Consider the following 18,823-nt stretch of genomic DNA (forward strand, 5'->3'; position numbering starts at 1 on the left):
GTGAATATCTTTCTTAAACTTTCTGAAACAGAGATACCAAAATAATGAGCACCATTGAAATTCCCAACGGAAAAGTTATGAATTTCGTATTTAGAAGGATTTGGATAGTGTGCAGTAAATCAAGGCACAGAGGCCACCCAGAGAGGGAAAACAGAGAATTCGGAGGGGGGGGGGGCGCAGCGGAATTAGAGTGAATATAGTCATTTGTTCAATTAATCCCACCCATCCCGCGCACTGAGTGAAATGGGCATACTGTGGAAATAACTGCATGGGATCATGCAGTTATAGATTACATCCTCACGCCCACACACACAAGGGGTGAATTACAGTTTCATAGGGAATCAAGTATGGTATCTCATAATTTCACAGATGTACTATTTTGGTGTAGTTTTCTGTTCCAAGAATGAATGATTCTGTCCCCACCAGAATTTTAACATGCGGGCTTATCCTAAAGAGACATGGACAAACAGGCTGAACCCAAGATGCCCCAGAGGACATGCAGTACGTCTGCTGTCAGCAGGTTTCCACAAACTTTGCCAGCAGAGGAACAACAAGTCTCAGCAGCTGGGGATTCAGTTCCCCAGCTGTGATCATGACAGCTTCAGGATGGAGAAGGCTGATCTTGGCTTCCTCAGCCTATGCCACTTTTAGCCTAGCCACACTTACGGTCTCACCCCTCCCAACCTCTAGCAGCAACTGAGTGAGGAAATAATGAAACTTTTGATGAGTTTTGGCTGTGTGAAGAGAAGGACGATCATGTGCAGAGATTTCAGTGGAAATCAGAGCACATCTTGTTATCTTCATCCAGTTTAGTCCTATAAAATGGGGCCACATCTAAATTTGGATAGTGGATTTACAGTAGACAGAATTAGAAAAAGAAGTTTAAGGACCTCATATTACACATACATCAAGAAAACTGAGTAATTAAGAACATCCCAAGAAGGAAGCCACTCGAACAAAATACTTTTAGTAGTCCTCTACTAGAGTTTTTGCAACTTCCAGTAAAGTTCTAGGACACAGTAATAAATTTTGTTTTTAAACAAGATTCTTCACCAGTGTGATCCAATAACCATATTCACTAAAACATCAAAAAACTAACCTTACTGTCTGGTAAAACAGTAGCAACATATTTTCAGTCATACCTTTTACACCGTAGTATCTAGCCTTAAAGTAGAGACAAAGGATCTCTACTGGATACATGTATGTTTTCTCCTACTACTCCAGCTAAAATTTAAGCTAGAACCTCATTGTTTCAGAAGCGTTCATGCAACTCCTAGAGTCTAAGCATAAAAATCCAAGATGTTTCAGTCAAAATTTTTCAAAAGAAAAAGAAGAAAAACAAGCCTTCCACCTCAATGTAACAGAAACAAAAGTTATCAAAACTGTTTCTGTGCATCCAGCCTCAAAGTGAATATCAAACCTCCAAGAGCAGACACAAAAATTTTCCTTCCGTAGATACTACAAACGGTCACTGACTCCAATCTCACCTTGTTATTTCTGCAATCCAGGAACAGAAATCCTTGGTAGTACAGAACTTGGTACGGAAAAACGATCTTGAGCAAGTTTAATTTTTCCGTACACACACAAAAAGACAGAATTACTTGGGGGGTTGTTTTTTGTGGTTTACATATATACAAATATACATAAACCCCAAGGTTTTGCAACCAACAGGAAACAAGTGTGGAAAGCTGAGGCATCATAAAATATCCTAACCATGAATGTTAGTACCTACATTTTAAGTAGACAGCCTTAAGAAAGAACATATTGCTTCCTGTTATAAAGTGATGCTTCATTAGAGAAAAATACAAGTTTCTTTCCAAATAGTATCTTTATTTTTGTCTTGAAATAATTTTAGAAATAAAGTAAGGTAAACCATCTGATCACTTGGAGAAATCTAATGTGCTTCAAACCAGCTCAGGATTTCCCATTCAGATTACGAGTTGGAATGCCAAAGGGGTGTGATGGTAAGTTGCCAAAACAAAATCACGCTTAACCAGTCTCTCCAGCAAAAAATTTGTAACTTTACAGAAGAGCAGCTCTAACAGCCACTTCGGTGCTTTTGTTTCACCTCACACTGATCTTTCAGATCATCTACTCAAACTCTGCTGATCTTAGAAAAACTCAATTAAACACTGAGCCTCAAGGTGCTGTTTCTAAGGTGGTTTTCCTCCACCTGTTGCAGCTTCAGATTCAACACGCAAACATAATTAATCTGGACTTACACAAAGGTGTTGCAACATTAGGCCTTTAAAATGCATAGTTCAGCTCAAGGTATTCTTTCTTCCTTTCTGTGATCACATGTATTTCATAACTACATTCAAAACAAGGAATCTGCAAATCTACTTACCCCTTTATTGGCAGCAATGCAGCATTCTGCTATTCGCAGCCAAAGACGAGGGTTTGAGTGATAAACCTGGACCGCCTCGATCAGGCACTCAAAGGCAGCTAAGGGCCTCCCGATATGCAAGAGCTGAATTCCACAATTGTAGAGCAGCTCATACCGTTTGTTGGTCAGCAGTGTACACATGGGTCTCCCCGAAAATTTTTTACCTACAGAAAAGGATTACATCATATTGAATGTGCAACTCAGGAGAGCAGAAAACATAACTCTGGGAGGAGGATGGAGGCTGTGGGAAACAATCAAAGGCCACCTAAAAACCCATTCATCGCAGAAATTCACTAGCCTCCCTCTGGAAATAAATTGCCTCCACATCAAAGCTGATACAGAAGATAAATTAATTGTATTCTTAATAAAGGTTGAAATACATCAAATGCTAACCACTTACGTTCCTTGTCACTGAATCTAAGAGTTGTACAATAATATTGAATCCCAGATTTGTGAGAATACAGCTCTTTATTACTCATAGAAAATCCAGAAGAAAACCACTTTGCTGTTAACAAGCATAAAACATTTTCTGTCTTCACGCTGGTACCTAAGACTGCATTTAGGTACAGGGCCAGGGAGCAACAGGAAAAACAATAAAATACATGATAGTAACTAGATTTTAAAGAAAACAAGAAATGAAAGAACTACCATTTTGTCACGAAATTATTTTTTTCGGAAGAGAAAAAAAACACCCTAAGTATTATTAATCAAAGCAAGAAAACTTACTATAATGTTTATTTTTTTGTCTTTTGTATACTTACAACAAAAGTAGATGATAAAACCATAAAAATAAACAATAGATTAATATTTCTCATACAAGTCTGGGAATTGTTCAGTAAGAAAGTTTGAGAAATACCCCATCTTCCAAATGTTAATTTAAGAGTATTGCACTCCACATTTTCTCTATCTTTCAAGTTAAAAAAAAAACACACTAAAAAAACCCCACTCCCCCCACATCCTTCAGGTCCTGATGACTCTTCTTACTGTCACCAGGACTACAAGTAACATCTTTAATGATGCATAACAGGTCACAGAAACTTTATTTGGTTGTATTTCCCTGACTGATTGTCAAAGATCATAAACGAGAGAGAAGTAATTGCCTCAGCCCCATGGCACAACAAAGAAAACAGCCAAAAAAGCAGACATTTCATCATCATCTATTTCTGGCAACAATAAGTATACTCTGAAATCAATCAAAACTCTCACACTCCTTATCCTGTCTTCTGCAAAGAGATGGAACAGGAAATTTGCTGATAATTACTGAAAGCTCCTATCCTCTATTGTCTTGATGCAACCATCCATCTTCCACCATCTATCTTCATCTCTTAAAAGTCTTACCTGGATCTGAGCTGCCCGTTCCTAGCTGCGCACACGCATTATCGTTTTCTTGCAAGGCTTTTTTAAAGTAAAAAATTCCTAAATTGTGCTTTCCCATTGCAAAGTGGATGCAGCCAAGATTGTTCCAGAACATACACCTTAAGCATTCACCTGAGAGAACAGCAAAAGACCATTTTCATAAACTGAAAAATGTCACCGAGCCCATAAAATGCTCCCACCACTTTCTCATGGGTGAGCATATTATGGCAGTTTCTTAAACATTTTCATCCGCGAGATGTTCATGGATTATGCAGTTACATCCCTGCCTCACGAGCATTTTAATAACCTACATTTCTGTATACCATTCTAATTCTCTTGGACGGTTGACCTGAAATGACCTATATATAAGTAGCCACAGATTTTTAAATCTTATAAATCATATTCTAGGAGATTCAGGTATAAAGCAAATTTGATAGACTGCAAGCTGAAGTAAGTTCACCTGAAGGTCTTCACAGCATTTAGCATGCAAGCATTTCAAGTTTCCTAACAGACAGGTCTTGTAAAACAGGAAATTATCAAATTATGTCACCTTTCTAAGTTTCACAAAGTAAACAAATACGTCAACCTAACCATACAAGCAGGAAATGCACTCTCCTTCCTAAATATGTCATGTTCAGGTAATGCTGTAAGAAGCTCTTTCTAAATAATAAAGGACAGAAAATTAAACTTTTGGGTTCTCTGCTGGTAACTGAAGCTTTACAGAGTTGCCACTGATAAACAACAAAAAGAAAAAACCCACCCTAAAAATCCAAACAACCAAGAAAGAGACCATTAACAAGTTAACAGGACATCATTTTAATTGTAACCTAGGAAGACTATTAAGTGAACATTCTACTGTGCAAAATCGCTACTGCAAAAAAACTTAAATGACAACAAAACACTCCAGAAAAAGTTATAAAACGAACTTTAAACATAAAAATAAGTTACACTAATTTCTAAAAGAAGTGTCAAAATATGCCAGAATAGGCATTATGACAAACATTTTTAATGTTTTCCATGTAATTTATCTGTAAATACAGAAGTTTACAAAATTTACTCATTCTTGTGATTCCCAGAACGAGCTCTACAACTTCTATCATCTAACTGGAATCTATGCAGCAATATCTACTAGATAAAAGATCTTACAACACAAGAAATTAAGAGTACTATCACAAAACCAGCACTGAACAAAGCAGTAAAGAAATTCAGTAGTTTTATAGTGCAAGTATTTTTTGAAACCCTAACTCTCTATTGATACAAGACACAGCTTTCTCTCTGCATTTTTCAATCGATATTTTAAACAATCCACAAAAGTCTCAAATATATTTAATACCGTATGCAGTGAGTGTATATATTCACAGCATATATATTTCTAGTATACAAATAACGTCTATATCTAAAAAAGTTTACACATTTACGTGCTGTTATATCTCTGTGCATGTGTACACATACATACTTTCTAAATACAGAAGTAACTTTAAATGACATACCACAGAAGTCAAACCTCAATACTTCATGAAACACGCATTTCCCCCACAATAATCATTACAACTGCTATACTCTCTGAGTACCATCTGAAATCTCATTTCTCCATCTAGTATGTTGCCTTTTGTTTCATGTCTTGATTTAGAGATTCATATATAAGCCTTGCAAATACTACATTTACACTTTCACAAATCCATTTTCTTAGACAACCACTGCATTGTCTAGAAGAACGTTCAATGAAAAACACTACAGTGTTACATGAAGCAGCACAAGAAAGACAAAAACATACCCAGCACTAAACCCATGACCCTCAGGGCCTACTCCCTTAAGTAATCATTAATAGGCTTAAAATTAATATCAGTGAGGAGTCCTGTTATACTACACATTTACATACTTGCAGGATGAAGGTTTTCTATTTTACCTGTTTTCATGAAACCTGGATGTTCAGCAATGTTTGCACTGTTTAGAAGTTTCACCGCTTTACGATAATTGCCCCTCAAATATTCAAAATTGCTCTTAAGAAAGAGAGAAGGAGCTGACTGTGAAGGAGAAAACAGTAGTTAATTATCTTTTGTTTAATGATCTCTACTGCTAGTGTTAAATCACTCCACAAACATCTTGCCTCTGCTGCCACATTGAAAATACATGGGCTTAGGCCCTAATAATTTGAAGAAGTAGTATGTCTTTGTTGAGCACATGATTAACACTCACCTCCCTCTGAACTACAAAACTACACGCATTCTTTGTTACTGCTCTAAAACCCGACATGATTCTAGAGAACTCTGTCATGGCAATGGCTCAGTGCAGGGGATCTCCTTTTTGTTTAAGAGGATCTTTCTCCAACCTGTCTTCTAGTACACTCCTCCCCACGCTTCCCTCCCTGCGGGGTTCCAACAGCTTCCTCCTGGGCTGTGATCTTCCTGGTCTGCCAACAGAGACCTCACGATCCAGAAGGATTTTTGTCAAACTAGCAGCTGTTGAGACTGGCAACAAAAGGGAAGTGCTCTCCTCCCACTCCCCGCTCCTCAGTTAATGGAGAATTTATCTGGGATGGTGAACGTAGTTCTGAGTTGAGAACTCCTATATAAAAAAAGAAACTGCTTTCCAGCAAGAGGTAAGCCTCCAAAAGATGTCAACAAAAAGAAAAAGAAACAAACTAAAAAACGGCATATCCCAGAATTAATCTTTTATGAACTGGTTTAAACCACCAATGATATCAGAAGTTTGCAATACATGTAACAGTTACAGTAAACTAAAACTTCTTTTGTGCTGCTTAAACAATAAAGCAAACTGAACCTGTTTAGTATATAGTGTTTCACTGATATTTTGGTATCATTAGCAATCAAGCGCATTTTTCTGAGCAACTGAAAATAGAAGAAATAAGAAAATTCTACATTAATTACACTTGCAGAAAAGAGATTACAAACCCAACTGACTACATGAAGCATTATTTCAGACATTCACCCTCAACAAGACCTTTCTTTGTAAAGAAAGTTAGCAAATTCAGTTTTAAAATAAAGAACAGATCTAGATCAGAAAAACAATAGCATTAAGAATGCTTACATTCCCAGCTGTATTCATAACAGACTTGATCTCCCTTTTGCACGCTTTTAGTGACTTCATCTGGATATAGGCTCTCACCTTATACTGTTAAAAAAATAGATTTGTTAAATAAAAAACAGTAACTTGTGCAAGTTTGCAAGATGAACCTTATCTAGAGATTTATTATAGAATATTTTATATACGTCTTTATAAAAATAGATATTAAAAATCTGCTCAAAAAGCCTTCCTAAAAAAGAAATTCTGTTCAGACTTTCAGCAACAAATTTATAGGCTTTATATTTATGGCAAGCAGATGCACATTTTGTTCAATGGTCAACAGCCACTCTATATTCAAACACAGACATTAGCACTTCTAATGACTTCTTAAAATAATCTGACCTCTTAACCCCAGACATTTACCTATTAAACTGAAAACACCAATAAATGAATGCTCATAGAGAAGCATTTGGTTTCTTCACGTATTTTTTCCACAGAACATCACAGTGAAATAAAAACTCAGCTGATTTAGATCGTTGGAGGTCTGACAGATATAAAGTCTGTGCAACTAACTGTTTTTTAAAAAAATTATGATAAATGGCAGGGATTTAAATAGTTTCTTTTTTTTCCTGTTAGGTCAGTTTTTCCTGTACATGGATCTTACAAAAAGGAAGAGTTAAGTTCATTTGTTTGTTTTACAACCTGAAATTCAAGGAGAGATAGAGTATCACAATTCTGCTGAACTAGATTTCAAGCAGATGGCACTCAGTTTTAAGAAAAACTGGAACCAACGTTCTTGTATAAATAATATGCAGACACTTACCTGATGTATCTTAGATTTAGCAACTTCTATTAAAGCTCCACTTTCAGCTTTTTGATTTGAGGAATCTTTACTTGTATTATTACCTGACTGAATGTCGGACGAAAAAAAGAAAGTGTTACTATTAGTCACCTTTTAAATTCAGTTAACAGACTCATAAAAATAGCTTATGAAACAATCTCACATGAAGAAGAAAAATATATATTTAATAGTAAAAAAATACACATTCTACCAAGTACTGCAACTTGAGCTTAACAACCAAAATCCACAAACAACCACACCAGCCTATGAAGAGCAGAATTCTATATTAACACTAGCGTTAGGCTGTGTTTCTCTGCAGTTGAGGTATTTTAAGAATTCTTTTACCCAGAAGAATGATATGCACATTCTAGAGCCTCTCTCTAATATTTTCTTCAGTAGAATTACTATATACTTAAAGATAAGATGTTTTATCTGAAGTGTGACATTCCATCAACAGGAAAAGACTGAAGTGTCCTCATTTCACTTCCAAGCTACTACTCATTCTTCCGAAGGACACACACAAAATATTTCATTTGAAAGTATGCCTCATACTTCCAGATACCATGTGAAAAAGATGCTTGATTTCCCATACTATGGCATGCAATCGCAGTTCCTCTCTGACACCGACTTCCCTTTCGAACTTGGGGTCTCATCTGGTCATAATCCAAGACAAACAAGGAAAACTACACATATTTGACCCTGAAGACAACTGTCTTTCCAATGCAAGGCTCTGACTTAAGAAATACTTCACAGTTCCCTAGGAGCACGAGAAAAGGGTGAAAGAGAGGGAATAAACCACTGCTGTATACCATTAAGTCAGTTACTAACATGTGTAAGTTGCTGATATATTGAAGTTACAGGTGATCTAACACAGTTTTATAATTCAAAAGTATTTTAAGAGTCATTTCAGATTGAGTCAAAGCATATTTCTGGCAAAGACTTAGTGACATTCATCTGATTTTAAGCTTACCTCATTTTTTCCATTCTTGCTGTTATTGTTGCCCTGTGAAATCATTTTCTCCAGAACAGCAAGCAGATGCAAGGCTTTCTCAGCTTGGTAAGTTAGCAGGTACAAGTCTACAAGCAAGAAGCACACAGCCTGGGCAAACTTCTCTTCTGTATAAAGCAAAGAAGTAAGAATTATTTTACAGCTTTATTATTTTACAGTATTATTTTACCAATCATTGCAAACATGACTGAAGAAAAAAAAAATTACTATGAAGCGTATCTATGCAACATTATGAGAAAAATCAATATATTATGTAAGAAAAAAATGCAGACATCTCCACAATGTAGTTAAGTACATACACTGAAAAAAGGTGAATTAATTCAAACGGCATCAGCATAAAAGCACTAAAGACAGCTTAACACATATTTTATGTTTACAGACTTTGAGAATCTGTCTAAGCAGATCAGCACCAAAGATCCAGCATCTAAATAGACAGATGGAGCCATATGCAGACGTAGAACACCACAGAACATTAAAGGATTCCCTACAAACACATCTCTGCTTGACTGGCTTCACAGCATAAGTCCCAAATAGGCATATTGAAAACTGGGAGGAACTGAAGGAGAAACACAGTAGCATTTACTTAATTTATTGACACACACATCCTTCAGCCCTGTCACCTCTAAAAATCAATAAGGATTGCGAAGTTATTCCCTACAAGTATGGCAATTCCACTACACAGGGTGCCAAAGCTCATAAAAGGTGGAGACTTTATATTCGGCTACAAGCACATACAATTATGTATGACCTAATGCAGGTATTTAAAAATGTGAGTGCCCTGACAAATACACACCCATCCATGAAGTTGTATGACGCCTCAAAATACTAGATTTTAAATCATTTAATTAGCTTGCACATTATTTACATAAATATATTTTAAAGTTGTCAAAAATCCATTTCAGTTTCATTGTACTTATTCTGCTAAATGTCTCTGAAGTACCTTCCCCCCAAATTTCAATTGTTGTCCTTGATATAAGTAAAACATATTCTTCATTCCAAAGCCTACTTGTTTTAGAACCGTATTAGGCAAATTACAAATCACTTGTGTGATAGTGAGAAAGACCGAGTGATCCTTCTGTAGTTATTGCATGAACAACGCCCTTCTTTCTGTCTACATACCAAAAGGCTCTATAAACTGGTACAGCTTCTCCCCAACTGATATAGCTTCAGTATACTGACGCAGATGATACAAAATAACAGCTTGATTGTAGTACAGCATACTATTTTCAACATCATCTAAACCATCCATTTCTTCAACAACAGAGTGAACCTGAAAAAAATGCCACTCGTTTCACTAAACTTTTAATACCTGTGATTTTTAAAAGTGTCAAAATATTTTTTAAAAATAACCCAAAGGTACTAATATGTCTGAAGATAGGTCAGTAAGAGTTATAAGCTCATAAACTTTATTGTTGCTCCATATAAACCCAGCAGAAAAATGAAAATGAAAGCTGTCAATTGAGTAGTAAGGTAACATTTTCACTTTTTAATTATTTCACAAAGTATTTCAGGTTAAGGAACATTCTATTGAAAGAACCTAGCAGGTCTTTCTATGGTTATAATATCTGAAACATTTCAGCTTCAGATCAATTTCAACAAGAACTAAAAACATAACTATAAAAACAGTGTGCTAAATGACTGAACTGACTCAGAGGTTTAAAAGCAATGTTACTTTCTTAATCCTTTGTTAAATCTAGGGGACAAGGGGCAGAAGCTTTATTCCTATTCCACTGGAAGATCTCACTGCCATTAACAGTACTCAAAATCAAGTACCACGTCAATATGTTTGTATTACCTGGTTCTTCAGCTGGTTAAGGGTCTGTCTCAAACTGTCTGTTGTAGTCTGGTTACTTTTACAGAACTCCGCAACAGCAGTATTCAAAGTTATTTTATAGTCATCTTTGTTTATGTCTTGAAGGGTATTTAGGTGTTGTAAACAAGCATCGTAGTTTCCAGCCTGGAAATTGCATAGATACCAGAAATATGCATTAGAGGATACAAAGTTTAAACTAGCAGGCTACTAAGTTTTAATGAAAGTACCTTCTGTAGGTTCAGAGAGCAAAGTAGTATTTCTTTTATCAACAGAAAGTGAAGCGAACTAAACATCTACACACATACTTCATTATTTATGCAGATTAACATGTCTAAGAAGATTAAAAGTTGAGGTCATATATAAACTTCAAAAAGAATTTTGTGGAGGAAGGCCAAATGGGGTAGTCTATTATAAACAGATGCTGCCATGAAAAGCGTTACTCTGATTTCTCTTCATTGAATTATTTTGAGTTTCAAGACTCTCTATTTCCTCAGTTTTCATAATCTTTTCCCATCACATGTACATTGAGCAGCTGCAGTTGCTTATGTAAGTCCCAGCCCAAAATTTTATGTTCGTTTTTCACTTCACCTGGAGAGACTAGGAGATACAAGTTAGTCTGTGGAAGTCAGCTTAAGGCAGGTTGGAAAAAGAGGGGGTCACTTTCCCAGCACAGATTTAAATAATATTTTTACAAGTTTTAGCCGTTGAATGAAGTATTCAATGCTCTAGGCATGCCTAAACAGAAACTAGGACCCCAAGCATGATGCTCCTCTGAGATGTGGTTTAATCAAGAAATCGCTTTTGCCTGTTGACAAGGGCTTCAGAACGGCTCATCTCTTTCCACTTTCAGTTTTAGTCTTTTCTGTGTTTGTGCAGGAGGAATTTAGTGGCATCGAGGAATGAAAGAGAACCCCGGACCCTCTCAACTCTATTAAGCCTAAATGATCCTTCACTCTCTACTGTTCAATTCCTACACAGGAATAATCACCTCCACCTCTTCCACATCACGGTTACTTCCAACCTGGTCCATCAGATAAGCAGATTCGTTTCCACTCTGTCAATGTTTCACAGTCAAAAGCACTGTTCTTGAGTACCACGACCACTCTCCACTTCCTCCTCCCTTGTAAGTGCTGTTCCATGGAGCTTCTCCTGGGCTCCTGCCTAACTTCCACTATTAAGGGAAGAATTACAACAGAGAAAGGCTCTGTGATCCTTCTGCTTTTCCCGAGAAAGTCGCCATTCTGCAGCTACTCTCAACAGAGCCATCCCTGTTCCTTCGGTCCCCTGTGAAAGCACAGTTATACAATTTACAGAGAGATGTAGCAGGACATCGACACACGGTATTTCCAAAAATCTAGTATCAACAGCATGGATTGCCTAGTGATCATGTGCATAAACACAGGGACTTGCAACTCAACTGCTGGCATGCTCTTTAAACGAGACAGTTCATCTCCCAACGATTTTCTTCACGTATTCACACTCGGAGCTTCTCTTCAATAGGAATAGCTTTCAGGTCACGGTACCAAGGTTTCTAATCATGGCTGGACTAAAAACCTTGAACCCTTAAGCGCTCAGCTTACTTTGTGATGTTTTTCCTCAGCTAATAGTCCTTAACTGCACTCTACTAGACAGAATCTAGAATATACTATATAATTTCATAGAAATTCTATCAAGACTGAAATTGGAAATGCAATGATAAAGCAGCATGCAAAGCAGTCCACAAAGCTATTTACAGTAACTCAGTAGCAAGCAAAACTGGCAAACAAGGCACCAGATTAACTCTGCTCACATCTGTCACCACCTCACAACTCCATGAACTTGGGCAGTTCTTAAAGCAAGAACAAAATAATGAGATAAACAAGATACACTGGACCAGTATAAAACTACAGATGAAGCTGTCAGCAGATTGAAAGTATCTTAGGCACAGAGATCTGTGGACAAGGTGAAAAACAGACAACCCTTTCATGTGCCTTAAGGATGAAACGCCAATGAGCAAAATGTTCTTGGAAAAGAGTAACTGAGCTAGAAAGCACTCAAGCAGACATCAGTGAACTACACCAGCTGTAGTCAGTTTAAAGACGAACTACATGCACCTCACCTAACAACATTTCAGACAAAATAAATGTAATGAGTGAAACATACAAGCAGGAATCTCAAAAGACAATATTTAAGTTCTTCTCTGGATCTATTTAACACATCCAAAACTGGATTAGGTAAGGCACTGTGGAGACAGAGACACAACAATTGAAAGGAAAAGCAATTATACTTCCTGTCACTTGCTACACTAAAAATTAGGAGACAATACGAAGAAAGAAGTAAACTGAAAGACCTGTACCTGAGTTTTAACACACACATACAAAAAAATCTTCCAAGAAACACAAAACAGGTAGTAAAAACTGCCTGTAGGTGTTACATGTTAAAGAATATGTTTTAAAGTAAAGTGACAGAACAGTATACAATGCTTTTTGTGAAAGAATACAGCAAGATGCTAAAACAAAAAAGGTTTGGTCTGTTGCTGCTTTTTAAATACACATGGTTCCTTTAAGCCCTTTAACACAACATTTTCAGCTTGAAGCAACTCATTCTTCAGAGGGATCATGCATTTGCAGCACTGATACAGAATAGCAGCCTGCTTCTGCTAATTAACTCATTATTAAACAGCTTTAAAGGCTACTAAGCTTTGAGAACAAAGATTAAATGTGCTCTTGCACACTTTGTTCAAGTATTCCCTTCAGTCTTCTCACATCATAACAGACAGAAAATGCATGTGCTGGCTTTATAACACAAGTAGTGCTACTTTTGATGCAACATCCCACTAATACATTTGCAACTGTGCTAAGAAAACAGGAAAAGCAATTATATATCCCCATTTAGCAGTTATGTGGTAAATTACAAGTCTCAGAGCTTGGCTTTGTCTTACCAGAAAAGCTTGTAATGCACTGCTCGACAATTCCTTTTCCTGATCAGTAATCCCAGAAGTACCTGCTCCTTCATGTTTCTCGGTACCTTGATCTGTAAAGTGGACAGTAGATTACAAGAAAGTTTACAAATGTGATGACAGCTATTCAGCTTAAAAATTTTGTTTCTTCCAGTTCTCAAAATCCTCCTGGTAGTACAAATAAGTTTCCAGATAACTGCAGCACTGTCTCCCCATGACACTAAAAAATCTCAGTTATCCTACCCTCCTAGTGAATTCCTCTCCATAAAATGTAAATGTAATAATCCTAGCTAAATTACTGTGGTCATTCAATAACCAAAGTCCTGCAAGTTAACTGACAATGCATGCATTTTAGATTTCTCTTTGAAACTGCAACCATACACTAGGATTGTCTTTATTCACACAAAAATTAGCAGTGAAGGCCACACATGATAAAATACATACCACACTGGGTTATATGAAAAATCCATGCATCCTGTATGCTGCCTCCTAAACAGCAAGCAAGAGCTGCTTTAGGGAACAACATCAGAACAAGAGCAAACACTGGAACTTCCACTCTGCTCCCTGCTTTGGAAGAATAAGTCTCCCTAAATAAGAGGCTGCAATAATTGTTAATAATCACTGACAGACCCGATTTTTTTTTTTCTAAACTCTCTATACTTTTTTCCTCTTCAACATACTCCATGAAATTATACTGCAAGGCACGAGCAAATGCTGCCTTTTCACCTTTTCAGCCTCATTCCTGATCTTACAGATCTTTCTTTGAATCCTCTCTCTTCTGAGGTGAACATGCACAGTTTATTCTGCATCTTCCTCACATGTTTCTTCCCAGAATCTTCTCCAGTTCTACTATATCCTTTTCCAGATTAGGACAAGAAGAACAGCACATTAGCAATTATGATGGTGGCCCTTTTGAGCATTTACATAGCAATATAATAAGTTTTTAATTGTCTTCCATTTCTTTTACATGGAATTCCTTAACGTTTTACCTCTCAGTCACTACTGAACATATTTTTCAGAAAGGAGTCTACATAATTAAGAACTCAGTGAAGTTGCATTAAAAACCACAGTACAGACATTCCATGTCAAAGAAGCTGAAAAAACCTCCATCAAGCCCTTCCTTGTATTGAACATAAAACTACCGGAGGAAGAAAAAACAACCCAAAACACCACACAACCACCACACCAGATATCTTATTTCTAGAGGCATTAACTCATGTGCTAGAATACACAAAAATCATTTCATGTTTTTGAAAGAAAGACTTTATAAACCAGCAATGGTTTCTACTTTTGCAGAAAATTATTTCTTGAATTTCTCTGTGGAAGCTTTGCTCTAACCCACCTTTTGCTATCTTAATAGGCTAGGTAGGCTTTGTAAATTCAATGTCTTCTTTCTCTTCCTTAGAATTTACAGATGTAGTGCAAACTCTGCTAATTTTGTTTCACTTTGAACAAATGAAAGCACTTATCTGTGAGCCCCACTGCAAAAATCCATTCCCCACCATCACCAATATAACGGGATTGTCTGCTACTGACGGAAAATTTACAAATATAAGACAAAAAACAACAATAAGGGGCACCGTAAGGGGCAACCAAACCTCAGAAGGTTCATCAATTAACATCCACAGGAGGAATAAAGCAGACTTAGTAATCTATTCACAGTCTGTGCTTGTTGCTGGTAAGATAGTGAGATCCCTTTCATTGCCCTATGCAATAACACATTTAAGCAAGAACTTTAAATATTTGGCTGTGACTTTCATCCTGCATCAAGATGCCAACGAAGCTGAGATTTTAAAATCGCAACAATCTTACACCTGCTAGTTACAAAGTAACCCACTGCGATTTAGACAAAATTGAGGATTCAGCAATTTCAGTACTCTGAAGGGATGGATCCTCAGCAGGCTACAGAACTGCATGCTCCTGCTATAAAATCTGACTGTGCTTAAGGCATTGACCAACACCATTTGCAGTGCCTTCTCCTTGAAAGGGAAAGGCAGGAGAGAAAATTAGCACACAAATTTAGAAAATCTTTTACATGACAAGGTCTTCCACAGCAAAAGAGGAAAGGAACAAGAAGCACCTCTCCTTCAAGCTGATTCCTGCTCTAAACCTTGTGGTTGTGCCGCTAAACAGAAAGCTATCACCCTCCAAGGATCTCTAGAACAGCAGAAAATAAGCAAACGCATCTTCCTTCAAACTTTCATGCTATCTGTTGGATTCTCTGCTTTACCTGCTCAGCAAGTAACCAAAGCAACCATAGTGCAGAGATTTGAGACTCTAAACTTTTGAAGTTGATAATGCTCGGACTGGTTGAGAGGTTCCTCACATACAGGTTTACCTAGCAGAGGGCCATCAACTACCGAGTGCGTCACTGCTGACGGCCATCGCATGCTAGTTTGTAAAACAAGCACCGCAGATGAAGGTGGACTTACAAAGTCTGAATCCTGAAGTAAACTGTCTTCAGTCAAGTGAAAGACAAACCAAATAGACTGTTGTGTAAGTTGTGTAACAAAAGCACCACTTACATAGCCCTTTGATGCATTTCCTAGGGAAAAATCAGGACAGGTCTACCGACTTCACTCTGTCTCTAAGTCTGCTGGCATGTCAAAAGAACCGAAATGAAACTGGGGACTGCTTTAAGCAAAAAGAGAGCTGTCCCTTCTCCTATAAGTCAGTTTTACAGCTGTAATTTGACCAGCTGCACCTATTGCAACCCAGTAAACAAAACAGGTTTGTGAAACCTGAACTGGAAGCTTATCAAGAAAGTATAAAACTAAAGTCCAGCTGATGTAGTTCACAGCATAGCTCTTTCCTTTGGAAAAAAAAAAACACCTCACTTTGGCAACTCTACCCTTTTCGCCCAAACGCATTTGAAACATGTTAAAGACCTAAATGTCCTTCTAATCTACTGTAATACTGTCACTCTTGTTTAGACCAGGATCCACTGCTTCAGTTGACCTTTACCATTGAGAGACCTCACAGACAGAAGGCACCTAAAAGCTGGCTGGCGCAAGATACTGAAAAGAATCCTCCAATTCCACTTAAATGGTGGCAGAAAATAAAGTCCTCTTGCTCTCTCGGCTGCAAATGGCTATCAAGTGCTTGCAAATAAAACAATTATTTCCATATTTCTTGAGGCATTTGAAAATGAAACAGGTAGGTGCACCACTCTCTGGCAAAACATGCAGCATGCCACTTGCTCGCTCAGATCTAGCGACCTTCAGCATTCCTGCAGAAGCACGTGGTACACCGGTCACTACCGACATGCTCCTACCCATATGGTAGCTACAACTATCAGCTGAAATATCTGAAACAGTGCAGATTCTCTGCTTTACAAATGACAGGACTCGATTTATCTCTGTAAATTGTATTTACACATGGACCTGTTTAACTTCTCATTTTGTCCAACTTCCAGGAGTACAGAGCAACTATAAAACTAACACTTGTCAGGCAAGCGATGAGGGACAAAAGGGGCAACCTGGAAAACGATGTGAAAATGAACCGCTCACATTTTGATCTGGAGGAAGCTGCTGCACCGAGTTTGATGTTAAAACAGCGAGTCAGGAGATTGTCTTCCTTGTTAGCCGACCTGGGGCTGAACAGCAGAAACACTACGCCACCGAGGCTCGTTTGCTCTGCACAAGCAGGCAGTTGTTGCTACTGGAGAAGTCACTTCGTGGTGGACAGCAGAACTTTGGGAGAACTTGCTAAGCCCTGTAAATTTCATCTTCAATGAACTGTGCTGTTGAATACCAGAGCATCACTGGAATTATTTTTCATTTCCAAACTCTACAGGCAGGGGATCCTCGGAAGGGATCTGTCACATGACTCTTGCTCCAAAAGCATTTTGAAGGGCATGAAGAGCAGCCAGAGTGTTCACCCTTTATAAGATAACAACAGTTTCTGGCACCAAGACTGCATTTTTCTATGAAGCACTGCACTACTAGTACAAATACAATAGACTTCTTCAGTGCTGTACAATAAAAAGCAAACACTTCTCAGTGGAAAGTTATTTGTAATTCAGTGCTATGAATAAATACAGTAGGTAGAATATCTTGCCATAGCTCACGTTTTTGATTCATTTGGGCACACAGTTCTCTTTTAAGAAAGTACAACTGAGAAGTTCCTTCAACAGTTCCAAGCACAACAGAAAACATAATAAAAACTTAACACCATTTTTTTTTCTTGTAGTTTAGGAGACACCTACAGTGTTTACAAACACAGGATAGTTTAGTACACACCACTCAGTACAGCACACTGACTTTTCCCACAATCTTTTCCAGATACTGGGGAGTTTCATATTTAGAATCCAGAGAAAACAATGCCTAAGTTGATTTTTAAAGAATGCTCCCACAATGTAAAACCAACTGAAAAAAGCCCCAAAGAACGCAAGAAGATCCCTTTAGCTTTCCTCCACACGGCCCTCTTCTCCGTCCCCAGCGAGGGAAGGACCTCTTGCATGAAGGGCAGCTGCGCGGGAGACAGACGATCAGTAGCTGACCCACGCCAGTGAGTTACACAGCAACCGTACTTGAGACTTCTACCGGGTGTTTACCAGATGATTTACTTTTCAGATCTCGGCGGTTTCTCTCTACCGTGTCTTTGCAGGCCCCGGTTTCAGAGAGACCCACTCGTCCCCCGGAACCGAAGCGGCCTCTCGGAAGGAACCGGGCTGAACTCCGGAGACGAAGCCGCCGCACGAAGCGTTCAAATCACCCCAGCACCTCCCGAACGCCCGGTTTAACAAATTACCGCGGAAACCCAACTGCTGACGCGGTTATTAGGCTCTGGGGGACAGCCCCCCCCCCCCCCCCGCCAGCGCGGCCTTAACGCCCGCCCCACCGAGCCCTTCCAGGCCGAGGGGCTGCAGCAGCTCAGCCCCCCTCGCCGAGGGCACGGAGGGCCCCGTCCCCACGCGGCCCAGCCGCTGACCCGCCACGACACAGGCCCGCGGGCGGCGGGCCTCGCCGGCACCTCACACCGGCACCTCCCCGCCCTGCCGCCACCGGGGGGCTACTTCCTCGGCGGAAGGAAACGGCGCAGAGCAACCGGGCGTACGTCTCTCCTTCCGCCCGGGACGCTCCGGCGCTCACCGCCCCCCGCGCAGGAGCGTATCCCTCCGCAGCAGGCGGCCCAGGCCCCCGGCGGGCACGGCGTCCCGCGGCGGCTCCCCTCGCACTCACCAGCAGCCTTGTCCGCCGCCATTTCCCTGCCGCGGGGGGCGACCGCGCAGTCCGAGCGCGCCGGTAGGGCCGACGCTGCCCGCGCTCTCGCCCAGCGCTGGCCGCACCACCGCCAACCTGCCGCTGCCCCCCGGGACTACTTTGTCGCCGCCGTCCTCCGCGCGCCGAGCCCGCCCCGCCGACTGCGCCACCCACTCCTATTCGCCCGCCGCTTCCGGCTTCCCGGCGGCCTCGCGACGTCCGGCCGTTGCCAGGAGACCGCGCATGTGACGT

The 18,823-nt window shown here is 39.4% G+C and overlaps 1 protein-coding gene across 1 annotated transcript in view; it reads right to left on the bottom strand.

Annotated features, from left to right (window-relative positions):
• Positions 1 to 18,756, bottom strand: part of CNOT10 (CCR4-NOT transcription complex subunit 10) — a 35,141-nt gene extending 16,385 nt beyond the window's left edge. The window contains exons 1-10 of the mRNA XM_075418942.1: positions 18,551 to 18,756; positions 13,350 to 13,441; positions 10,412 to 10,573; positions 9,736 to 9,886; positions 8,578 to 8,723; positions 7,590 to 7,676; positions 6,791 to 6,874; positions 5,649 to 5,766; positions 3,725 to 3,874; positions 2,348 to 2,550 (exon numbers count right to left, since the gene is read on the bottom strand). Of these exons, the coding sequence (XP_075275057.1) occupies positions 2,348 to 2,550; positions 3,725 to 3,874; positions 5,649 to 5,766; positions 6,791 to 6,874; positions 7,590 to 7,676; positions 8,578 to 8,723; positions 9,736 to 9,886; positions 10,412 to 10,573; positions 13,350 to 13,441; positions 18,551 to 18,572 (1,215 nt within the window). The 5' untranslated portion in view covers positions 18,573 to 18,756. The remainder of the gene's footprint in view (positions 1 to 2,347; positions 2,551 to 3,724; positions 3,875 to 5,648; positions 5,767 to 6,790; positions 6,875 to 7,589; positions 7,677 to 8,577; positions 8,724 to 9,735; positions 9,887 to 10,411; positions 10,574 to 13,349; positions 13,442 to 18,550) is intronic.
• Positions 18,757 to 18,823: the final 67 nt, after the last annotated feature.

This window comes from Opisthocomus hoazin, chromosome 4 (genome assembly GCF_030867145.1).
Source record: "Opisthocomus hoazin isolate bOpiHoa1 chromosome 4, bOpiHoa1.hap1, whole genome shotgun sequence".
Taxonomy (NCBI): Eukaryota; Metazoa; Chordata; class Aves; order Opisthocomiformes; family Opisthocomidae; genus Opisthocomus; species Opisthocomus hoazin.